We start from the raw sequence: 17,037 nt of genomic DNA, 5'->3' as shown, positions 1-17,037 counted from the left end.
TTTTTCTCTTTCTTCTCTTTCTTCTCTTTTCTCTTTTCTCTCTATATTGGTAATGACACCCCATATCACCACTCTATGAGGTTGACAACTAAACACTACTTACCACTATTCTACCAGGTAATTAAGTTCCAGGTAAATCCAACACTTGTCGATCTCCTCCTTGTTGACTACTTACACCACTACTCTACGAGGAAAATACATGCAACCAAGAACCCCGGAAAATTGTACTTGTGTGAAATGAGAGAGAGAGAGAGAGAGAGAGAGAGAGAGAGAGAGAGAGAGTACCCTATTGTTATCTTCTTTATGTTTCTGTCCTGTATTGTTATCATCCTTTATAAGGAAAACAGTGGGAATTAATCCACCTTTTGTGTACAACTAATGTCAATGAATTCAGCTCTCTTGTACGAGTCCTTAGGTCCATATGCCTTACATCCTATCTAAATGAGTAACTCATGGAAAACAGTAGGAACCCATCTCAAAAATAGGAAAGGAACAAACAAAAAGAAGTGGAAATATTATATAATTTCCACCCCCTTTCCCGGCACTCCACCCCTTTTCTCTGTTTTCACCTGGCATAAAGTCATTTTAAGAAAAATACAAATAGAATGGGTGGAAATGCAATCATTTTAAGAAACATACAAACAGAAAAGGCTGAGAAAATGAATGTTGGAAAGGGGGGACATATCTTTTCCCTACATGTACGCATTTAAAAATCAATAAATCCAACCCTTTTCTGTTTGTTGTTTTTCAACCTTCATTGATTGTTCTGTACTTCCAATACTTGCTCAGTACTTACTGTACATACTTGAACAACATGCATGAATAATCTATTTAAAAAGAGAAGGCATTTTGTCAACATCTTCCCACTATTTTCCTACAGGTGGTTAGGTGGGATATCATAAATATGTATGTCAATAGATAGTGGTGAGGTTGGATGTTAGCATAGGAAGACAAATTCTACAAATTTCATTGGAAGGAACATTAAAAACTTACTCTCATAAGGTATCTGTTAACAGGTTGTGGGTCTTAGGTTGTTATAGTTGTCATGGTAGGCATGAGTAGTAAGTGGTATAGGAGTATAGGACCTTACCCCTCTAGTGACAAGTATTGGAGAAGTATAGGACTCTACCCCTCTAGTGACAAGTATTGGAGAAGTTAAAATTTTGAACTTTTGTACCCTGCGAGATTTTCTTGCAATAAGTGGGCAACTTCAACTCCGTTCGGTTGCCATTAAAATTTTTGTCCTAGTAAGTTTTAGTAAAATTTTGGTCCTATCCCATGTTTGGTTGCCTTTTAGCACTAGCATTTTTTTAATCCCACTCTTGTAATAATTGCCTTTTAGCCCTCCGATCTGCAGAGGGATTGTACATTATAAAAATCTCTATGGATGGAGGGTTAGGATCATCCTATGTAAACGATTTTCGGAGTACCGCCTATATACATTGTGGACCAACAAATGAATGGTTTGGATCATCCTATGAAGTGGGCCCACTGTACTTTTTGTGTTTGCACTGTGTTTTGTCTTTCTCCAGCGTGTAAGGAATACTAAAAATTGAATGTAGGACCATAGAAAAAGTTTTCTAGCTAGAAGCACATGGTTTAGGTGGGGACGACCCACAAATAAAGTTAAGGGACCTTATACTACAAGTGTCAGATATGTAAAGGGAAGGGCAAAAGCAGTTGATTTTTTACTTTTACGTCTTCAACTAAGTGTTTTAACTTGCACTTCCTTCACAAGTTTCTTCTTTTGCGTTCCTTTTCTTGAGGTTTGGTTTTGTCTTGTAGTGAGAGGCTTGGATTCCCATTAACAACAGAAGAGTTAGAGGGGGGCATTACTGTGATGGTACACCACTCTACTTCAATTTCTTGTAATCCAAGGGGACAAACCCAACAAAATCTTATGGAACAACCCTTCCCTTTATATTGTGGGCCATGCCTCACCTTGTTACCTATTTTTTTTTCTTTCTTTTCCTGCCCTTTTATGACATTGTATATGTAGATTTCATGAAGTTTGATTGCCTCAAGATCCCTCATCCTCTCTCTTAGGTCACCCATCTCAAATGTTTTTTCATCCATGTTTAATTAATATGAGCACTAATGCACACGTTTGAAATGCCTTTGCAACCATTGTTTCCTTTCCACAAGAAACCTCTCACACCATTTCCAGTAATGAGATTCCTACACAAAAACAATATCATCTCAACAGTTCTCACACCATATGACAACAGCCCCTCTAACTGCCGATGTCTCTTGTTTCACTCAGGATGGATAATTATCGTAAATACATATGATTATATCTAAATGACACACACATGATACATGCGCGTGCATCTATATACAGATCACTTGGGAATGCTTTTTTCAAGATTCAAAAACATGTAGGATTAACTGAATTTTTTCATCCTAGATAAACATATATTGTGTTTGTTAAAGTATAAAAGATTAAATAACGCCATCTCCAACAGCTTAAGCTTTTGGAGTAACTAGTAGTTTTCACATGATATTAGAGCCAAAGGTCCCGAGTTCAAACTTCCTTGATAGCAAAAATCCACATGCAATGGCGAAATCCAAAAAAGAGGTCACATGTGCCACGTACGTATAGGCCAACCCTAGAAAGAGGAGTCACACGTGAGGGGGTGTTAAAGTAGTAACGCCATCTCCAACAGCTTAAGCTTTTGGAGTAAGTGGTAGTTTTAACAGTGTTGAGGGTAAAAATTGACAGTAATCAGAGGTGGACATGTGGTGATATACGACTCGAGCTTCAGACGGTAAAGAGTAACTTCATGCCTCTTCTGAAAGCTCTAGAAACCTTAAAACTACATCCTAAAGCTACAATGACCAAATATAAACTTAGAAAAGTGGAAAACGTGTTGACTTTGCAAAAATCAACGAGTGGGGGCACCTTTGGAGCTGATTTTTGCAAGGGCACCCTTCATCCTATCATTCCTCTTATTTATAAACTTGACTAGGAATAAAGTGTTTAGGTCCCAAACTCATACAAGATTTGTGATTTAAGTGACCATGTTGGAGAAAACAAATGTGGGAATTTCAATAGTTGATTTTTTGGTAGAAGACAAACCAGGTTAGATGACAAAATCCATCCCTTCAGCTTCACTTTCCACGTGTGAGACACAATTACATGGAGGTCATTCGCATTTATTGAAACTGACATCCCATGTAAAAAGAGCAGAAGGTTTGAACCAATCAAAAAAAAGGTTTGAACCAATCAACTAATGAGAGTCTTGCAGCAACCACTTGCAACTGCTAGCCCCACGTACCATTGATAGGAGGTATAAGGGTGATTGAACACGCCAGAGAGAGAGAGAGAGAGAGAGAGAGAGAGAGAGAGAGAGCAAAACAAAAACTTCCTCGATTTTGGCCAGAGGTGGAGATTGCATAATAAAAGCAAGATATTCTCCTTTCAATTGCTTGTCAGCACATGATTTCCACCCATTCGTTTCTTTGGGAGGTCTGAAAAGTTGGAGCCTGAATGATCTCATGTCTTCCTATGAAAAACCCTTGTGGTGGTTGGAGGCCTCTCTGACACCCACTCCCTCTGTTACCTATAATACCTTCACTAGGGCTGCAACAGGGTCGGGTTGGGTGGGGTTTTTCAAAACCCTAGCGCAACCCTGGATCCCATTATCTCGACCCTGACCCGCCGGTCAGGGCCAGAAAACCTCAACCCATTGCCCGCCCTACAAGGCTCAGTGCGGCCTGGCCCACCCTGATTGGGCCGGCCCGGCCCTGTTTGACCCTAGTGCAAATACCTGTTAAGAGTGCCAAAAATAAAGCAACCACATATCATATAGAACAAAATGATCAATAAACAGAGAGAGGGAACAAAATAAGACAATATGAATTCAACAACATGACGGGCAACAGAGACAATTAATAATAATAATCTAAAGAAACATCAATCCAAGATAATAGAAAACATTAGCAAAAGAAACATGCACAGATGGTTCAATTCTATAATAGAAAACTTAGGGTCGGGCCGGGTCGGGCTGACCCGGGGTATCAACCCTGAACCCGACCCTACCCTCAGTCAGGGCTTAAAAAATGAACCCTAACTCGTCCTCAGGGTTGGAAAATCCAACCCAGACCCTGTTCGGGCTCAGGGCTGACAGGGCCAAACTTGCACCCCTAACCATCACCAATATATCTACTCTTTTTAGGTTTGCCCTAGTAAACAAACATCAAAAAGCTAAAAGAACCACTTCTAGAATCCCTTTGATGGCTCAAGGTTTCAAAGAATATGAAAACCAAAAGATTGTTATCCAATTTATCCATCTTACCAATTGCCATGAATTGATGATCAAGGACTGAAAAGACCCACTTCTATCCGAATCCAAAGCTAAATGGACGGGACCTAGACACATTACTAGGATCCATGGAAATATTTTGGATCCTGATCATATGATTCGAAAAAATTACTGATCGGATCCAAACAACTAATAAAAGCGTGCTGGACGTCCTAAAAATCCGATATTGTTATATTAATTTATGAAAATACCTTCCAATTTTTATAACATTAAGTATTATTCCAAGGGTATAGGGATTGAACTGAACTACTAAACCGCTGCTAAGGGCACCGGCCGGAAGTAGGAAAAAAACCTCCCCCTACTAGCGTGTGAGCGTTCGATAGTAGTGTGAGGGAGGCTCCACTGAACAATTTTAGAGAATAAATATAACCTAAAAAACCTATACCTATAGGCGAGTGCAGTGACGGCCCTCGGGTGAGGGACCGAACGCAATGACTCAACTGAATGTGCCCAAGAAGGATAGTGGAAAGTGAAGAGAAGGTGACCCTAGAAGAGATGAAGGAAGAGACCCAACGAGCAAAAGAGGGACCTTCAGATGAGCAGATGAGCAGATACTGCCAGCTATTGTTATTGCCCCGCGAGCAAGATTTTAGTGAAAATAATCCATATCCAATTTTTGAGCTATTTCTATTTTGAGTATTTTATCATTCATATCTCAAATCTCGAGTCGCCCTCTTCTCTTCCTTCTCTAACCTTCGACTTTAAGTCCCTAATCAGTTGCTTCATCGCCGCTGTAACTCACCCTTGCCTTCTTTTGATAATTTTAACTATGTACAACGTAAGTAGGACCTACTAGGACACTTTGATGGACGGTCCAATTTGAAATGGATAGTGACCGAGACGTGGGAAATAGGATCCAAAGAACTCTCCGAATCCGATCCGCCTAATAAGGTATTTGATTGGATCGTGACCTGAGACAGGTGGATCTGTTGGCACCCCTAACTTCTAGAATCCCTTTGATGGCTCAAGGCTTCAAAGAGTATGAGAACCCAAAAGATTGTTATCCATCTTACCAAGTGCCTTGACTTGATGATCAAGGACTAATTCTCCCATGCAAGACCCATGTGTATTAGGACATTGGTCTTTTCTAAGAAACTATGTGGATCGTTGAGATAAAAGATAACGATTGACATGGACTTATTCGACACTCAGATCCTGTATTTTACATGTCCATGAGATCGAGTCTTTTGGTTTCCGAAATATTGGAATGTAAGAAGAAGTGCTTAGAATCATATAGACCTGAGTGAGACATCAAATTTGCTTTGCTTTGATTTTTTTAAACCAGGAATGGTACACTAAGGCCTCCGGGCGGACCCAAATTTTTTATTAATGCTTAAAAGAGCGATACACAGGTTTTGAGAATCCCATCTAGATGTGACTCTATTTCTTGATTCAATTGAAGCATTATTCAATGACTATGGTATGCTTAGTGATGAAAACATTAGTTTAAAATTTCAGTCACTCAAAATACACTGAACATACATAAGATACACCCATATTCATTAAGAAAAGACTACTCTAGGGCTTGTTTGGATTGCAAGAGAAACATTTCTAGTGGAAATTTTTTCATAGAATTTTTATATTTCCACGATTTAGACGGAAATTATGCGATTATTGTTAATTTAAAGAGATAAAATAATAATTCAAGGTCCACACAAGTGAAAAAGTTAATAAGGTTGGTTCAAGTTACATTTTGTGTGTAAAAAAAATGTAGGAACTTTACAAATATTTTTCATTTCCAAACTTTTCCAAAACGTTCTTGCAATTGAAACAGGGCTTTAGTTAAACATTTTTTCTAGACCATTGCCCTCCATGGGCATAGCTACTACCCCTCCTACTATTTTGTTTTTTAAAGGATAAGATTTATTAAATAAAAGATGATTACAAGTGAACTTTCATGAGGTAGAGATTGCCCCATATACAAGGTAGTTCTAGAAGCTCCTAATTTGGCAAGGCAATCAGGGAAATCCTTAGTACTTCTAGTTAAGCACCATGCATACAAAGATCTAATCTGGGTAATGAAGATGGATAATCCCTGGTGGGGCAGTCGGACCTTGGCTTTAGAGGAATCAGTGGTTACGATAGGTCCTATGCTGGGGTCGTCATAGGAGCAATTGTCAACATTGAGTTTAATGACGTTTCTAGGAGGAGGTTTCCATTTTGCTACTGCCCCTGCTACTAATGATAGGAACCAGGAGCTCCATATCCCACTGCGGTGATTAACACATTTTGCTTTACCTAAAAAACAGAGAAGCTATTGGTTAAATAATTTTCTTTTACTGGGCAAGGTTTGTAGTTTTTCTTCTAGCCATGTTTACTAAGAAAACTGAATTAGTATTCAACATTTATTAGCTTTACAAGATGATTTTATGGAAGCCCTCCACAGAATTTTAACCTCAAATTAACACACCTACATTGATGTGTCTTCTACCAAAATCTGGAGTTTCTCAAGAACTACTAAGTATTAAATATAGGCTACTGATATTCGCACCGCCCATGTTTTGATTATTGCACTAACTTACCTTGTCTTTTATTATGTAGCCACCTGTCAAAGGTTATTACAATTCCCAACAAGTTCTCAGAAGGGAATTACAAAACAAAAGACAAGGCAAGTTAGTGTAATTGTCAAAAGATTGTAGTGCCAATATCAGGAGCCTAAATATATTTCTATTTTTATAATTTGGTAGCAAATGCTTCTTGACTGGAGCAGCCCAGTGTCTCTACCGCCAGAATTGTACATTTCTGTACCTCTGCAGTTATTAAATGAAGCGTCTCCCACTATGACTTTCATTGGTTAAAAAAAAATATTATAACTCAATTTTACATTTAGTTTTAGGAAATAAGCCTGCAGGGTGAGTACAATCCTCTGATGGGAACACAAAAATCTTCCCTTTAATGGGTTTCTTGTCTCTGCTTTACATCTGGAGAATTGGAGGTAGATTTGTCATTTTTCCCAATGCACTGAACTTTTTGACTCCTTGTGGAGAACTTGGGTTAGCCTGAGAGGCAGGACCAAAGGGCTTTTCTTGTTAATGACTAGTGATTTTTAGCAAGTAGGATGGGGACCTAGTGTTTAAGAAGCCTCAAGAAGTAAAAGAACAGTCTATTTCTAAGGGTGGCCAGAACCGAACCGGAACCGAAGAACCGAACCGGAACCGAACTGTAAAAAAATATTTTTGGTCCGGTTCGGTTCCACTGATGAAGAACCGAAATTATTCGGTTTGGTTCCGGGTCTAATGTTCTCGGTTCGGTTCCGGAACCGAAGAACCGAACTTTGAATATATATATATATATATATATATATATATATATATATATATATATAATATTTTTATATTTCTATTATACATATACTTAATAATATAAATTACTTATAATATTAATAAGTAATAGTTAATACTATTCTTATAATAAGAAAGTAACTTATATTATAACTTTAATTAAAAGTTTTTATAAATTATAATTAATAATTAATAATTAGCCATTAGAACCGAAGAACCGGACCGGACCGAACCGATTATGTTCGGTCCGGTTCGGTTCGGTCCTACTGTGTACTACGGTTCGGTTCGGTTCTTACGGTTCATGGAACCGAGAACCGAGAACCGAAAAAAAAGGAACCGAGAACCGAAAAGCCTCAATATAAAAAGGCTCCTGATATTGGCACTGCCATGTTGTAATAATTGAACTGACTTACCTAGTCCTTTGTTATTTAACCTTTTGTCAAAGGTTATTACAATTACCAAAAAGCTCTCAAAAGCCAATTAAAAAAGAAAAGACAAAGTGAGTTTGCGCAATTATCGAAACCTTTGGACTGGTTTTACTTATGGTTTTGGTATAGGGTCTCTTTAGGTGTGTTAACTGAAACCCAGGTTAAACTCTCGAGTTAAAAAAGAAAGCTCATATACAATGATTTCCATAAGGTGTTGTGTCAAAAGCACATTTTCTGCACTGAAAAGAAAGCTTTGTATAGGCCTGTGCAGCCTCATGGTAGCAGACAACACAGAGGAGGTTTTTGTCAAGGGAGTGAGAGACAAAGAAAGGGGAGAGAGAAGCAAGGTCTTCCCTTTTCACTCTACACACGTCTTCTGAGTTAACACCCACACGTGTGAATGATGTGTGTTTGTTAAAGAATAGAAAGGGAGAGTGGTATAAGAAAAAAAAAAACAAGTCCTGAACTCCTTAAATTAAAGGTCAGGTTCTGTTAGGGTGGTGAAGTCTCTCTGAGGAGAAAGAGGAGAAAACACTTCAAATGAACTCCTTGTGCTGTTTCACCTTGTTTTTCTTTCAGCCCCTTCCCTATGTTTTTCTTTCAATCTTTTCTTTTTTCTTTTTCATTCCATTTGTCTGTCAATAAAGATGACCTTGCAACAGTTCAACAACACCTCCATGTGTCATAAGGATGATGACAGCATGGCATTCAAGTATACCCATCAGCCATATAATTCTCATGACCTTACAAGTTACTCTTCTTCTTTTTGTTCTTCTCCAATGGGGATGTTTGGAGATATTGCTTCTCTTTCCATTAGTCATAGCTATGGAGCTTCAGTAGCATCTTCTTCCAAAGAGAGTTATAACTACAGTAGCTCTGAGAAAGATGGGAGAGTTTCTTGGGCATTTCCTTATATGGGAAATTGCAGAAATATCAGCTTTGAAGACCACCAAAACAATGAGATGGCTGATGGTAAGGGCTCTGATTTAAGTGATGGGTGTGAAGAAAACAATGCCATGGAAGAGAACAACCCAAATGAAGAAAACCCAAATGAGAATTTTGTAGGTGGGCAGTCAAAGCTTTGTTCCAGAGGCCATTGGAGACCTGCAGAGGACACAAAGCTGAAAGAACTTGTTGCTCTCTACGGCCCTCAGAACTGGAATCTTATAGCAGAGAAGCTTGGGTGGAGATCAGGTAAAAGAAAACACCATAAAAAACCAGACTGTCAATAAATTAGGCTAATGATATAGACACTACCATGTTTTAATAATTGCACAAACTCATCTTGTCTTTTCTTTTTTGATCAGATTATGAAAGTTTTTTGGGAGATATATTAACTTTTTGTAGCTGTTTAAATATTAAAAGACAAGAAGAGTCAGTGAAATTATCAAAACATGATAGTGCCAGTAGCAGTAGCCTAAACTCATCTGTTTTTCTTGTTTCACTATATTAGCTTGTTGGGTTTGAATAAAATCCTTTTTTTTTAAAGTTTCTACCTTTATTTATTTATTTTATTTTTGGGTTGGTGTAATTGAAGGTAAGAGCTGCAGGTTGAGATGGTTTAACCAGTTAGACCCCAGGATCAATAGAAAAGCTTTTAGTGAGGAAGAAGAAGAGAGGCTAATGGTTGCCCATAGATTATATGGTAATAAATGGGCTATGATTGCAAGGCTCTTTCCTGGTAGAACTGATAATGCAGTAAAAAACCATTGGCATGTTATCATGGCAAGGAAATACAGAGAGCATTCCAATGCTTATAGGAGGAGGAAACTGAGCCAAGCTGTTCAGAAAAGGTTGGATAAGGCTTCTATCTATGACTGCAAAGATACAACAAGTACAGAACCCATCTTTCTTGGTTCACCAAGTAACAAACTCTCTTACAATGGTTCTTGTGCAGAGGAAACACCTTTTGATTTCCTTTCTGGTGAGTCCTTTGATCTTTAAATCTCTTCTGCACTTTTGGATTTGGGTTTCTCTGCTTGCTTCTCATTGGTTTCCTTTTTTGCGGTCTACCAATTTTTTTGATTATGCTTCATGTTCTGTGCCTTGCTGTTCTTCCATTTGATTATCTTAAAGATGTAGGCATTTATGCTTTGTCCTTAACATGCACAACTGTACTAAAATCAGTTGAATTCCACCTCTATTTTATCTATTCTAACTACTTGCAAAATGTTCTCAAGACACATTTTTTTGGGGGGTAGGTAAGCTGGGATTGATCCCCTAACCTCAAGGTTGAAGAACACAGCCTTAACCAATTGAGATAGATGCTCAACCCCTTGCTCAATACACTTTCTTCCTATATAAACTCCTGATTTACTTAAAACCCAGAAGTAAGTTTTTACAACAAGAGTAGTAAATTAATCCAGAGAGAAAACCCAGAGATGTGGACATTTTAAGAAACCTTGCAGGGTTAACTTGTGCATAAAAAAAGAGAAAACCCCCACAAAATTAGTTGTTTTATGTAATAATGTAGCTGAAACAGAACGACCGTATATCTTTATTTTTTTTTCTGATCATTGTTTGCAGGTTCTAAATATTCTGAGCTGAGAAGGCACTGGGATAATCCAGTAGATGATTCCTTCACGGGTTATTACAACCCACCTCCATTGATAATGACAATGCAACATTCAAACAACCCCTATTACTTCTCAAACTCAATGACATCAACTTCTCAAGTTCCAGTCACTGAATCATCATCAGTTGCAGAGGACACATTGAACCATTTTGACACACCATCATTCATAGATTTTCTTGGAGTTGGAGCCACATGAATGGAAGAGCTCAGAAAGAAAGAAAAGGAAAGGTAACTTTTAAAGGACGGAGAGTTGATTCAAAACTAAATTGTGGTTGAAAACCCAGGTGCATTAGAGATAAAAGGATTGTATATTTAGTTCAGTTGGGTTGCTGAAACATCAGCAATAATAATTCTTTGAAGCTCCTCACACATTGGAACCCACCACTTCATGAAACCACCAAGGTGAATCCGTGAATGATAAAAAAGATATTGACTAAATTACCAAACTACATTGTCTCTTTTTCTTTTTCTTTTTTTACTGCATTAACATATGTACACAAAGGCTTAGTTGAGTTGAGTTGAGTTTAACATATGTACACAAAATAAGAAAGGGAGAAGGTAAATTTCTACTATGATATTTCAAAAGTCAAACAAGCATGTCTCTCTTCAGAATCTCTTCTTGGATGTACTCAAATTTTTTCCTTTTTTATTATGTGTTGGAAATATTTTGAAAGTAAAAGGTTTTGTTTTTAAAAATGGGTTTTTTAAGTTGTGTAGAAAGCTTGTGAAGTCTAAAATTTTGTTCCAACATGAGAAGTTTGGAAAGGTAGAGAGGGGAATATTAAGCCTCTCATATTCGAGTTTTACTTTAAAACAACAGTTTATTCACCCTGGCAAAGGCAGGATCCGATGGTCGATTACCTTGCCTATGTGAAAAGCATTTCAGATGTGTTGAGATCTGTCCATCAATCCTTATCATCCAAGGATTTGGTACTGCTCACACTCAATGATCATCTTAGTCTGAAAGCTTTGTCACTTTGGTGACCACTTGATAAGAAGGTCTCTTCTCTTTCTATTATATATCTTAATTAAAAGTTGTTTAGCCAAGAGAGTCTTCTCGAATCCCTGGACAAAAAGAAAACACATATTGCCGACTCCATTGCTTTATTGTCTTATCATGTTCGTATCCGCAATGCTCATCGTGGTGGCAGTGGACTCACTAGCTTTTCATCTATGCGCACCTCGAACCAACACGATGACTCTTTCCAACTCCCTCTTCATCGGTATCGACACAATCGTGGTGGTCATTATCACTCACATGATGGATAAGGACAATCCTCAAATGTTGATGTTTGTTAAATATGTGCTAAACATGGTCATAGCGCTCGTAATTGTTTCAAACGATGAGGTCAAGCTTTCCAGGGTGACAATGTTCCATCCTCCTCTGGGATCATGGACTTGGAGGTTACGACCTGGTATCCTGACATTCGCATGACAAATTACCTCATCGTTGATGGAAAGTTGAATCATCCAGCTATCATGGCATGGATCAGATCATGATTGGAAATGGTACTGGCTTATCGATATTTGGCACTGGTAACAGAACTCTTTTTACCTCATCACAAGCATTTAAATTAAAGAATGTGTCGCATGTACCTCATATTAAGATATATTTTTTATCTGTGGCTCAATTAGTTAGTAACAATGACAGCATCTTCGAGTTTAACACTTTCAGTTTTCGTATCAAGGACGACAGAAGAAGAAACTTCTCTTCGTGGACTGAGTAGAGGCGGACTATTCCCCATCCAATCTTCGGACTTTGGTTATTGTTTTTGTGGCATCAAAATATATTGATAGATGGCATGGATGACTTGGACATTCTATTCTTTAGAAAAATAAATGTATATTGTATATTGGTCATTGACGATTTAACAAAAAAAAGAAAGAATTCAAATGCTACCATTTTCTCCTATTTCGGTTATCACCTCTCCCTCTGAACTTGTTCATGCTGATCTTTGGGGTCTTGCTCCAATGGAGGCTCGCACGGGCCATAAAGGCTAATTTTTTGGTTGATGATTTCTCAAAAATGAAACTATGGATTGCTTTGTATCTTTTATTAATAGGGTTAAAACTCAATTTACTATAAGAAAGGGTGGCCCAGTGCACGAGGCTCCTGCCATTGCAGGGTTTGGGGATGGCTAGATGTACGCAATGTCCACAATTTACTATAATAAAACTCAGCTTACTATATGAAGGTTAAATGTCCACAATGCGACGGATGCCGTCAATTTATTAATTGTTCCTTCACAAATCTTTTGAAATCTTGTGGCATTTTACAAGAAGTATTCTTTTTCTCGGGACTGCTTGGCAAAACGGTTTTGCCGAATGCAAGCACAATCATATGAAAGAGATAGGTTTATCTATGATGTTTGCATCTTATGTACTGAATGTATATTGGCTCTGCATTTCACACATTTATCCATATTATCAATTGTCTTTCCAGTATAGGCCTTCAAAAGAAATCTTTGTATGAAGTTCTATCTAACCAACCTCCTACATATGGCTTCCTCCGTATTTTTAGTTGCACTTGTTATCCGTATTGAGGCGGGTACACGAAAGACAAAGTGGCTCTTCGCACCAAGGCTTGCATGTTTATCGGTTATCCTACTGGTGACAAGGTCTATTTATGCGCCGATATTTGCACCAATCGCACCTATATATCTCACCGCATGTTTAATGAAAACCGCTTTCCTTTTACAGGTGCCACCTCCACCATCCCGTTTGGCGATGATCTCAAAGTCTTTTGCATACATTCCTACCTGCCCCAACCGCAGTTGCTCCACCATCATTTCGAGCACTACTATTACCAACTACAACGACATGTAATGCACATTCTATTGCTCAACTTATTGAACCCCAACCAATGTTTGCTAATAAAGTCGTGCATCATGTCAATTCGAGCCCAACTCTAGTCACAAGACCAAGCCCATTCTCGCCACCATAACTGGTGCTCCCTGTAACATCCACCTTATCCCAATACTGTCAAATTGATACCAATAGCTCAGAGCTTCCTCCATCCTCTTCCTTACCCGGCAATGCTCTAATAAGTGATGATTTGTAATGCGGGTGCTTAAGAGAGGAGAAGAAGAAAAATAGAAATCAAGAACACAACAAGAGAAGAAGAAGAAAATGGGAGCAATGCTCAACCCAATTGATATTCCATCAATTACATAAGTTTCTCAACATCCAAAATCCCCTCTCAAGATAGTTTCTAACTCTTTAAATAAAAGAAAACCAAAGCAAATTCGTTCAAACTCCTCCACTAGCTAGCTTAGGGACTAATATAACATTAATTGCAAAGGAACTCACTAACTTTGACTGTTTTGGGAACCCACAGACACAGTCCACAAAAACTACCATAATTTTCTACTCTCTTGTCCAATTTTCAAGCACAAATACTTGTTGGAAAGATCTCAAAGAGACCTACAACTTTATAGTTTACCACTTTACATGATTCTTCCATTTAAAAGCTCAAAAATCAAGTTCAAAACGGGCCAGCAACATTAATGAGGGACTGCACCTTGGAACTCCACCAAAACCACCTAGGCATGACATGGCTGCAATGTTGGCACTGCATCATTATCTCCGGGTGAGAAAGAACTCGCCCACGAGTTCTCATCAAGCTCTTCATGATAAGTTATCAAGTTTGTAACATTGAAGTTGGGTGAGTATTGATATTTGGAGGGAGCTCAACCTTGAATGCATTATCCCCAATTGTCTTAAGCACTTGAAAAGGGGCATCCACATGATCTTGAAATTTGCTAAACTTCCTTGGTTCGAAAAAACTCGCCCTCGAACCTTGAAGTATCGAAGAATGATCATCAATTGAAACTTCCCAAGATCAAACTCCGCTTCATAATCTCCATGAAGAAGTGATAATTTGTCTAGATTTTGAACATGTTTGAATATATAAATATCAACTGTGAGCTTCAATGTAGGATCGAATAAAAATGGATCGATGTAATTGGATGAAAAAATTGATGTAATATTTTTCCATTCATCCATCACTTGAATATCCATCGGTTTACCTAACATGCAATCGGATCCAATTTCTTTGGTGATGAATTCATTGAATTGCCGTTGAAGTTCCTCGTACTCCTCGTTAGTTTCAACAAGTAGAGCATTGAATTTACCATTAGCATTGGTCTCTTGATCAAATTCGTTTTTGGAAAAAAGAAGTTACTCTCATACCCTTTCTTGAACCATGCAATCCGATACGGCTTTGGATGTTGTTCGGTTTTGAGCTTGTGCTTGGTCACCATTTTATGAGATACGATGTTCTCACAACTCCCACCATCGATCACAATGGAGCAAACCTTGTCATGAGATTCGCATCGAGTCTTGAAAATATCGAAACGAAGCCAATCATTATCGGATTCAACCTTTGGTGTAGCAAATGCTCTTTGGATCACCAAACTTTCTCCTCTTCGAGTTCGATTTCTTCATTTTGTATGTTATCTTCCTCATCATATATGGGTTGATTTGAATAGTCAATAAGATCCTCATCATATATGGGCTGATTTGAATCATCAACAAAATTATCATCATTTTCTTCATCACCGAAGGCAACTACTTGCCTCTTTGGACAATCTTTGAAACGATAGCCAACTTGACCACACTTGAAACAAGCATTTGAATTGTTGGGACGATTGGGCTGATTTACAACTTGATGTGTGGGGGCTGATTTTGTAGAATTTTTGTTGAAATATTCGGACGTTGACTTTGTACCTCCACAATGTGAAGATTCACCTTCGAAAGAAGGATAGAGACTACGAACATCCACATACTTTTTAGCACCACGACGAGAAAGCTTAGCCTCCACCTTCAAGGCTAGTTGATAAGCATCATTGACGCTCAATGATCGGTGCATTTTCACCTCATCACAAATGGAAAACTTCAAACCATCAACATACCTTGCCATAAGTTGATCTTCACCCTCTTGAATATCATTACGAGCCATGAGTTTGTAGAATTCTTCGGTGTAGTCCAACATACTCTTGGATTCTTGGTGTAGGTTGTTGAATTGAGAAAAGATAATTTGGGAAAAATCCAACGGAAGAAATTTCTCCTTAAGCCTTGACTTCATTTTCTCCTAAGAAGAGATCTTACGCTTTCCTTTGCGGATTCTCATCTCTTGAACCTTATCCCACCATGTTGACGAGTAGCCACGAAGCCTTGTAGCCACAAGCTTCACACGTTGGCTTTCGGGTGTCTCCTTATAATCAAAGAACTTCTCAATGGCACTAAGCCATTCAAGAAACTCTTCGGGTTGTAGACGACCATGGAACTCCGGCAAGTCAATTTTGACGGTGTTGAAATCACGATAGAACCTTCCCAACTTAGCCTCTTCACGAGTATTGGCGAAGGGATTCACATCGGATTTATCACTAGAACCTCCATGGCTTGATCTACCACACTCACTACGAGCCTCTTGGCATTCAAGTCGCATGGTAAGTTGCTCAACTTGTCTTCGAAGTGCTTGAAGTTCATCATCTCTTTCATCTCTCAAATCTTCCATCATTTGGTTACCACGCCTTCCTCTACCTCTTCGTGCCGCCATGAAAATCAAATCGAAGCTAGCCCAAGAGAGTAACGTTGGCTCTGATACCAGATAATGCGGGTGCTTAAGAGGAAAGAAGAAGAAAAATAAAAATCAAGAACACAACAAGAGAAGAAGAACCATTTCAAAAAAACAAGAGAAGAAGAAGAAAATGGGAGCAATGCTCAACCTAATTGATATTCCATCAATTACATAAGTTTCTCAACATCCAAAATCCCATCTCAAGATAGTTTCTAACTCTTTAAATAAAAGAAAACCAAAGCAAATTCGTTCAAGCTCCTCCACTAGCTAGCTTAGGGACTAACATAACATTAATTGCAAAGGAACTCACTAACATTGACTGTTTTGGGAACCCACAGACACAGTCCACAAAAACTGTCATAACTTTCTACCCTCTTGTCCAATTGTCAAGCATAAATACTTGTTGGAAAGATCTCAAAGAGACCTACAACTTTGTAGTTTACCACTTTCCATGATACTTTCATTTAGAAGCTCAAAAATCAAATTCAAAACGGGCCAGCAACATTAATGAGGGACTGCACATTGGAACTCCACCAAAACCACCTAGGCATGACATGGCTGCCATGTTTGCACTGCATCAATTTGCCTCATCAACTGCATCATTCCATGATCACTTGCTCGCAAACTAGTCACCTTAAACTGAAATAATTTTTCTCCACACTTCCATTCTCTCTTGCTACTTATTGAACATTGATGAGGTTAGAGCTACTTCTTACATGCAAACTTCCACAAATCTGTCTTGGGTGGCTATCATGCTTGATGAATTTGATGATTTGGTAAAAAAAGTTACTTGGTGTCTTGATCCTCAAGTGACTGGTTATGTATGCATGGGATCCAAATGGCTCTA

The 17,037-nt window shown here is 38.4% G+C and overlaps 1 protein-coding gene across 1 annotated transcript; it reads left to right on the top strand.

Annotated features, from left to right (window-relative positions):
• The first annotated feature begins 8,287 nt into the window (after positions 1–8,287).
• On the top strand, positions 8,288–11,056 carry LOC143890745 (uncharacterized). The gene is made up of 3 exons (XM_077395425.1): positions 8,288–9,228; positions 9,572–9,958; positions 10,561–11,056. The coding sequence occupies exons 1-3, from the start codon at positions 8,682–8,684 to the stop codon at positions 10,803–10,805; spliced, it is 1,179 nt and encodes a 392-aa protein (XP_077251540.1). The 5' UTR covers positions 8,288–8,681; the 3' UTR covers positions 10,806–11,056.
• The last annotated feature ends 5,981 nt before the right edge of the window (positions 11,057–17,037 follow it).

Source organism: Tasmannia lanceolata, unplaced genomic scaffold, assembly GCF_043159265.1.
Source record: "Tasmannia lanceolata isolate RefF3 unplaced genomic scaffold, GAP_Taslan_0.1 ptg000013l, whole genome shotgun sequence".
Classification (NCBI taxonomy): Eukaryota; Viridiplantae; Streptophyta; class Magnoliopsida; order Canellales; family Winteraceae; genus Tasmannia; species Tasmannia lanceolata.
The sequence above is the reverse complement of the archived record's forward strand: the minus strand, read 5'-3'. Positions and strand labels throughout refer to the sequence as shown.

Coding starts and splice junctions, on each gene's coding strand:
- LOC143890745 (XM_077395425.1), top strand. CDS start 8,682: ATGACCTTGCAACAGTTCAACAACACCTCCATGTGTCATAAGGATGAT. Junction 9,229..9,571: donor GAAGCTTGGGTGGAGATCAG/GTAAAAGAAAAC, acceptor GTGTAATTGAAG/GTAAGAGCTGCAGGTTGAGA. Junction 9,959..10,560: donor ACCTTTTGATTTCCTTTCTG/GTGAGTCCTTTG, acceptor CATTGTTTGCAG/GTTCTAAATATTCTGAGCTG.